At 36.9% G+C, this 8,453-nt stretch overlaps 1 protein-coding gene across 1 annotated transcript; it reads right to left on the bottom strand.

Annotated features, from left to right (window-relative positions):
• Positions 1–1,801: 1,801 nt before the first annotated feature.
• LOC145902120 (lysosomal amino acid transporter 1 homolog) lies at positions 1,802–6,607 on the bottom strand. Its single transcript, XM_082989984.1, has 8 exons — positions 6,334–6,607; positions 5,808–5,901; positions 5,405–5,531; positions 5,140–5,342; positions 4,813–4,899; positions 4,563–4,643; positions 4,221–4,325; positions 1,802–3,651 (listed from the first exon to the last, which is right to left on the bottom strand). The coding sequence occupies exons 1-8, from the start codon at positions 6,540–6,542 to the stop codon at positions 3,544–3,546; spliced, it is 1,014 nt and encodes a 337-aa protein (XP_082846110.1). The 5' UTR covers positions 6,543–6,607; the 3' UTR covers positions 1,802–3,543.
• Between the last annotated feature and the right edge of the window lie 1,846 nt (positions 6,608–8,453).

The raw sequence follows: 8,453 nt of genomic DNA, 5'->3' as shown, positions 1-8,453 counted from the left end.
CTGTGAATGTGGAAATAATCAAATACCACCCTCTTTAACTGGTTTAGAGATGGCAGGGTAATGAAGATCCAAAATAACAGCACAGGCGTGTGCGAACAAGCGGCGAGAAATAACAGGTCTTCACAGCGTGTTGACCCAGCATTCTCTTTGCAAATAACAACTGGGATTGACTGCACTTAACTAAAGTTATTTTGTCGTTTGGTAAAGATGCACGGAACCCACTAAGTGCCGGACACGTTTGGTCACCTCTGTGTCTTCAATTAAACTTCCGAAAATGAATATAGCAAGTGTGGGCTTAAAAACAAGAAAGTGACTTGTCCCCAAACTATCAAGGTCAGAACTGGCTTTGACCTGAAATGATGACCTTTTGTCATCAAAACGACTGCCGCCAAAACCAACATAACCGGCTTCTTCGTTAGGGCATCACTCTGCCACTTCCTCTGCTAAAATGCAGCAATAAAATACCGCCCTGTAAATATTCCTGTACATCCTGCGGGCCCATCAATCTGTATGTGGTATTCGTGCGACCATTTCTGTCGTTTCTAAGCGTAATAAAAGTTGCGCCAACAAACGTTTACGCCAGCAGCGTCGCCACTTGAAACGCGAACCAACGCGAACCATTGTGCGAATAACAGTGTGGCGGTTTAAATATTTTCTACGCCAAGCAATAAACGCTGATGTCGGGCTACCTAGAGCTGTTCATTGTGGCTCGGGCGCACGCATCTCTCCCGCCTATGTTTTCCCTAGACGACTAAAGATACATTCGTAACGATTGTCCCATGGACCTACGTCATAGTCGCCCTCTTCGCGCAACGATCGAAATCGCCTTTCTTGACTGCGGGTGGGACAGCATGAGACGGCTGATTCGAATTCAACTGGATTTGCTTTTTGTCACGAAAGTTTTAATATTCATTCAGATTAATGTTGGTGATTGCTGAGGAATAGAATGACACTGTTTCATGTTGTCAATTACTTTCCTTGTGGTGCAAGATGACGCACAGTAGCAGTTACATTAACATGGATTACTTGAATCCCTTCACCTCGAGATATCTAAACGCTCCAGATTTCATGCACAACAGTAAAATGTACTTTGTTATTTCGTGTTAGTTTTCTTTCTGCACCAACTGACAAGTTTTCCTTTACACCAGAATTCTGATATGCCCAACGGTATACTGGCATAAGCATATAATTGCATAGAAATATTTCAACAACACAAAAACAATATCTTCATTTGCCTTGCAGCATCGGCCCATACACCTACGATGCTGTTGCTTTGCGCACAATATGACAGAACACCACAGTGGCGTCTTGCAAGAGTAAAAAAATCAATATAGACGAAGAGGAATATGCCGGAATCTCACTAATACCTTCGGTCCATTGCGTTGTAATATGCGAGGTAGTTCTTCAGTCGGGGTTGGGTCGAACATTTCCGATTATGAGATTTTAAATCCTCTTCTAGAAGCACCGGATAATCGCTGCATCCATTCCAACTTATGTAGAGTTCTGTATCTATTTTACAAGCTGCGTTTGCGCAAGATTTGCATCCAGCTCTCTGATCTTTGGCTTGGACCAAAAAATAACCACACTGCTTCTTGATACCGAAATTGAATTTAATTTCGTCACTCTGCCCGATTTCGGAGATCATGAATATGAGCTTTTTAATGGAGGCGTACATGGATAATTTGTTTTAACTTATTTTCATGTTGCTTCGTCTAAAAACGTCAAACATTCATTGCGCAAGATCACAGATAAAATCCTTAGTCAATAAAACTATGAGCAAGGTCTGATATAAGAAGCTCAGTATGCAATTCCAAAAGAATAAAGCACATTTGTACGACACTGGTCACCAAAATAAGCTCAACTTTTATGTTGCGTTATTAACATGTTGACTAATTTACGTCATATCACGTTACCAGGACAACATGAACATGAATATTTCGACCTGGGCAAAGAATCCACAATCAGTCTTATAGTGACAGCTAAATTTATTTTTTGAAAACCTTTTTTTTGAAAAAGCATTCACGACTATTGCCACGAAATGTTAAGAAGTAGAAATAAAGCACAAGCACTGAAGGGGGGGAGATATCAATAACAGAAGAAAAAGGTTTATTACTAAGAAACTGGGGTGGTATTTTATTACTCCGTATTTTACATTTAATCAAGAAATATTTGCTTGCACAGTTACATATCATTTATAATATACCGTGTAAGTTTTGACAGCCATCGCGCAGTGCGCCAAGCGTCAATCCACAATAGAACGTCATCATAAATTCAAAATTTCAATTTCTTAAAACAAATAAGTAAAGTCAACCACTGTTAGTAAGCATAGATAATTACAACACAGATGTCTTTTGCAAAAACTTATCCAACATAAAGAGTTTAAAGACATGAAGTATGGAGCGTTAATCGTTTTGCGGATAATATATAACACACAACATGTAGCTAATCAAGCCCAAGAAAGCAACCAACACAAACTAACACTGAAAACTTATTCGGCATTTAGTGAAATTTTAGTGACAGCAATGATAGCGGAACAAGAGAAAAGGTTTGGAAACAGAAAAGTAGTAATGATATTTACATTAAACAAAGACACATGGTAAGTAGTATGGGATTAATTGCTACTTCAACATGATATTTCCACCATACCAGCAAAGTCTGATATTGCTTGCTGTTCGACATGCGAAAATTTTTTGACAATAACCAATGCAGCCAAGCGCAATTGTAAAATTAGGTGAAACAGCGCCACCGGGAGGATAAAGTACACAGCTCAACGTATCCACCAAGTGTCGCACCAGCGCGAGGTTTTATGCAACTGCCGGTTACGATCACACTACTAAAAATTGTATGACGTAAACCAGTCGCGACGCCAAAATCAAGCGAAAATAAAAACATCCACACAAAATACATGAATATTGTGGTTATTTTATTGTTGATGACGAAGTTTGTGTGGCATTGGACGTGGGTTTCAGTGTGTGTATTTCGGATTTCGACACCGTTGTGTTTAATGTTGTCGTGCTTAGTGCAAAGAAGACGAATCACAGAGAGGTTACGGGGAAGCAGACACCAACAGTAAACGTGGAAACACGTCGTAAGGCATTTTTATATTGTGTCGTACTAGCACTGGCCATGCGCATTCACATGGCCCAAAAACAGGCACAGTTTTGATAAATTGTGATGACTTAGTAAATGACGTCATAAACACCAATAAATGGTTTCTGTATTTTGAAGCGAATGTTGGAAGCACGGATGTGAGGTTTACTGAATTTTGTTATAAAACCTGTTGGAAACTCTCGTGTGGAACCAATCACGTGTTGTGTTCCCATGACAATCACACATCTCGTGACCGGCACCAATCGACCGAACAATGCGTGCAATGGAACAATATAAAATCCCTTGTAAAATACTCGTTAAAATGCGGCTCAAACCCTACTAAAATTACCTAATAAAAAGGCATGACAAAAGCGAAAGGTTTTTAACAAAACCAAGAGAAGGTAAAAATAACTTAAAACCACAAACCAGCAGCATTGCTATAAATACGAATATTCACACAAGCAGTGGATTGTTGTCTTGGTCGTTTTCATTCACCAGCAAAACTGGCTTCACTTTTCTCACACAACATTTGTTGCCGTAGTACAAGATTTGAGTAAGAATCTAAACAACAAAATCAGTGTTTCTAAAAACCGTCAACCGAAATAAAAGGTGAAAAACGCATAGGGGACATAGTGTCTGTCTTAGATTATATCTGTGACACACATTTGATTTTCAAAGTTGTACAGACTATGTTTTAAACCAGTGTTTCTCAATCGCTGACTCTTTAATGGATTTTGTAAGTCACTGGGCTGCAAAAGTGCAAGAAGGTTGCAAACTGCCGCCTTCAACTACAGTACTTCAAGACTTGTGTACTGGGTTTTTTTTTTCGCTAAAAAATTTCTGTTAAATGACCGAAATGCCAGCGAAAATTTAGGACATTTTCAATTTATTTTGGTCATTTATGGTATAATACTTTCGTTCGCAAAAATGTAAGCAACTTGAATAATCTACCAGCCAATTTCCTTTGGGACATTGTGTCCGAAACTGCTTTTATTTTTTGTGACATTTCTAAAAAAATTGGGTCAATGACAGAAAAATGATACAAAAAAAAACCCAGCTTGTGTAATTATTTAACCTTTACCCACAAACAATACTTTTGTGTAACAAATTATATGCAAACAGATACTTACAAAAAAGTCAAGTGACAAAGTCCCCAATGAGCCGATCAACCACGGCAAGTGAAACAAGAGGAATTCCCCCCAGGTGTGGCCTGGGTTGGGGTCTTGCAGCAAGATCTGGCAACAAAAATCATATCTGATAAATTTATAGCAATGGAAGCGTTTAATAATAGAACTACATTGCTTTTCCTAATTCAATGGTTGGTGTTTATTTAAATGTTTAAATAAAATTTATAAAGTAGAATTTTTTGTAAAACACCATTTTCCATATTTGCAACACTAAATTGCTGGTGCTTGACTATTTCATGCACCAATTCGACCCCACCAACACCACATAATAATGCCAAAACTTACTGAAGACCCATACAAAAGATTTCCAGAGACAGCCAGGAAAAACATTACAGATGATACACCCTCTGTTTCCTGACGTTGATACTGCACACAAAAGTTTTCAATTAGGAACAAAACTATGTATATACCGTGCATGCGATGTATAACAATATATATCTCACAATATAATGTTTAATAACTACACATACTAGTGCATATTTTTAACTACAACATAGGATTATTGTTTGTTATAATTTTGCAATAAGTTTCTCACATTTTTTCTTATTTGTGGAAGTCTTGATGCGAGGTAAAAGGCAGACGATACACACCCGATAGCGTATCCAATTATTGTTTCTGTGGTCTGAAACATGTGACTAAGATTAACAAGAGATCAAAGTGCAAAAATGATCAAGCTAAGCATTCCAACATGATTGCTGTTGTATCAAAATATATCATGTAACTATTTAAAGACCAGACACAGCTGTACCAACACTTAATATGTATTTAAAAACTTAAAAAGTGATAACTTCTGACCAATTTTTTAACTTAAACAACTTTACCACAAGTTCATTCAATAGAAGTTTGCTACTTTAAATCTTACCCAGTCAATAAAACTAGGATCCTTGGCCACACTAAGAATATTTCTCCCAGCACGGGAGTTTGTTGCATAGTTAAAAGATGGGTTGACACTTCTCTGATAAATTGCAAGAGGAAAAAAAACACTGAAGAACATGCAGCATATAATATGCTGATTTGTCCTCGTGGATGAATTGGTCACAACATCATTGATAATCCCACGCTGAGCTATGAATAGAAATAACATCAGAATCTTTATTGGTTACATATCATATTCAAGGTAACCGTACTTTTTTCAGCATGTCTATGCTTGCAGGAATAATACATGAACTGAAGCAGCATAATAATATCCATGGAAACATAGTAAACAGCTGTGTAGAGTTGAATTGGAAACTGGTTTGTTAAAATGCAACCGACCTGGTGAAGAAACACATTAACTTATAATTTTAAATACAATACGGGCTGGAAAAATAGGGGGATGTAGTAGAAATTGCAGGGAGAACCAATCTGGTTGCATGCTATGGGTGTTTTTTTCTTAATACAATCTAGTTAAATTCTTTAATGAAATTACACTTCACAGTGTTTTATGTATTTCACTTTTTCAACAATGGCATGCAAAATTTTGCATGGGTCCTGTTTTGTGCAACATGAAATACAGAATTATAATCACAAAAATTGGAGCATTGTTTTTACCAGGTTACTGGAATCACCGAGAAGCCACATCAACAAAAACCAGAATGAAATCGCTTCGTCCACTTTTCCCTTTTTGTAATTTTCATAAAGTTGACTGCACAAATACATTCACAAAAACAAATTTAACTTCATCCAAATAATTTTCCAAGTTATTTCAGACAACAAAAATGTATATGCATAAAAAGTCCAACTAGATGTTACAAGGCAGGATCAATCCACTGCAGAGATGTTACAGACAAATAAACATTTTAGTATTGACTTGTTTTTATACCTAGGATGGTTGAAAGTTTATAAGGTGGTTCCAGATTGAAAAATGTGTCGTTTTTGCAAAAATTTGCTGATAATATTCGCAAATTAGATAATGCATTAACATACAGAAACATTCCTACAATCTGTACAAAATTAACATTCACCACAACAAAATCCTTCACAGAAATTACAAACTTTCAAATCTGGAGATTAATATTTCTGTTTCACACTCAATATATCGCGACAAACTTGTTGAAAAAGCACACACACTACTCACGGAAGGCTTGCACAGATCCAACACAGAATGGAAACAAGGCCAAGAATGAAACCAATCTCCTCCTTTGCATTGTAAATGCATTCATGAAATATTTCGTGCACCCAAACTATGGGGTCAGGTGATAAACACGATGAATTTGTAATATTTGGAGCACTTCCATTTTGAAGCTGATGTTGTAGCAGAGCAGTTAATGGACTGATTGGAAACATTACGTTAAAGAATTATTTGAATGAGGTATAAAGCATTTGAAACTAAAACAGTGCTTTATTGGTAAGAACCTGAAACATGAGTAAATCTTTACTAAACTGATAAAGATTTTACAATGCATAAATAACTTAAAATAAAAAACATTTAAATTTACGCATCTGATTTCTGATCTTCATTGATTAAACAGTACAGGCAGTCTCATTAGCAAAACCAAAACATAACATAATGCACAACTAAAGTGAACATGATTGCACAAGCATTTACTGAAAGTATAGATTAATCCACCACAAGCCACAACACCAACCCCAACCCAGCTGCACACTGTAACCTTGATAAAATAAGTTCGAAAATATGAACAAAGAAAACAATTGCGCCACACTTTGTCTGTGAACCGCCTTTGTTTTCTTCGCTCCACTTACCAGCTGGAAAATAACTCAAGCGGGACGAGAGTCGTATTTTTTCGGCCTAGCCAGCTGGGTAATATTTGCAGATAACAAGTTTGTACAAAACACAGAAAACAAAATAAACTGCATCTACTATTAATTTTCTATAAACCTTTTTTGTAGTTTGTTTTGTCCCTTTGTCTGTGCACTCCATAAACCACGCTTTTTGAAAAAAAAAAATTACGCATCTACTGTTTAAATTACTGTTTCAAACATAGGTGTAAACAACATCTAATTTTGATAAAACCCAACACAGATTGTGAACAGGAAGCAAGTGATATCACATGCGAGGATGATCCCTATAGCAATTTAGTAGCTTTGTAGCCGTTGGGCGTCTGTCATCCGATGTGACTTACGTTTTACGAGAGAGTTTTAAGTCGTAAAGAAAGATTGCCCATTGCTTTGAAACAAACACAGCCCCGAGTATGAATTGCCGCCAATCAAATACAGGAAATCACCAACCGTATTCAAACGCGTTTGGCGCCTCGGTCTTTTATTGCGTCACAACAACTTTGTTCTGATCCATTGTCGAACTCGCAAGCATTGAGGAATTTATTTTTATTCAAGCATACACGTAACAATGGACCACGCAAATTTAACGAAAAAGCTGTTTTTTGTTCGTTGTTCTACTAGTCATTGAGTACTTGTGTATGCAACGATGTAAGTATTTATTCTCTGTTTCTTTCGCGTATAAGCTTTTAAGCGAGAAATATGCAACTATGGATTTTTATTTAGTGATCCGTAAAAAGAGACTTGAAGCTTGCTTTTCTATGACTCAGTGTTAAAATGTCTGTGAAAAGCACGGACATGAACTCTTAGCGCCAACGACTGACAAAAAAAAATTTACATTTGTTTTTCATGCTAAACTGGTTGAGTTCGTAATAATTCACACTCCACATCTGCAAGCAATAGATATGTTTGAGAACCCTACAAATGCTGTAATCTATATTTTTGAGAACTGTAACCTATCCCACATGCACGCTCTGCACATAGTAAAAGATTTAAACGCGGTTGAAGTGGAGTTTGTAACAACATCCAAAATATTACGACGATACGACGATACGAAATATTTTTTTCAAAAGCACCCAAGTTGTCGATGTTTGTGAGCCTCAAAGGGTTTGGCTCAACAGGTTGTTCATTTACAACTCAACCAATCTCTGGTAACAAAAAGCAAACTTGTTTTTGTTGAAACAAACAACAAGTTTGAAGGACTAAAAAGTGTATTTCATTGAAGTTCTTAGGCCTTCGGACGAATTGGTTCGATCAACGAACGTCGACGAGTTTCCTTTTTGCCGCGCTGACCGCGTCAGAAAGTTTGAGACTAAATGAAAATCAGGTTTTGTGACACAACACTTAAAGCAAAGGTATTATTACACACACATGTTAGTGTTATACGACATCACCGAGCCCTATTATAGGCAAGAATTAATTTATACTAAGGGCAATGTCATACAAAATGGTACAGCGCTG

The sequence above is a fragment of the Ascidia mentula genome, chromosome 5, assembly GCF_947561715.1.
Source record: "Ascidia mentula chromosome 5, kaAscMent1.1, whole genome shotgun sequence".
Taxonomy (NCBI): domain Eukaryota; kingdom Metazoa; phylum Chordata; class Ascidiacea; order Phlebobranchia; family Ascidiidae; genus Ascidia; species Ascidia mentula.
This window is presented reverse-complemented; position numbering and strand designations above follow the sequence as displayed.

Coding starts and splice junctions, on each gene's coding strand:
- LOC145902120 (XM_082989984.1), bottom strand. CDS start 6,542: ATGTTTCCAATCAGTCCATTAACTGCTCTGCTACAACATCAGCTTCAA. Junction 5,902..6,333: donor TGGATCTGTGCAAGCCTTCC/GTGAGTAGTGTG, acceptor GTATTTGTGCAG/TCAACTTTATGAAAATTACA. Junction 4,900..5,139: donor ATCCTAGTTTTATTGACTGG/GTAAGATTTAAA, acceptor CACATGTTTCAG/ACCACAGAAACAATAATTGG.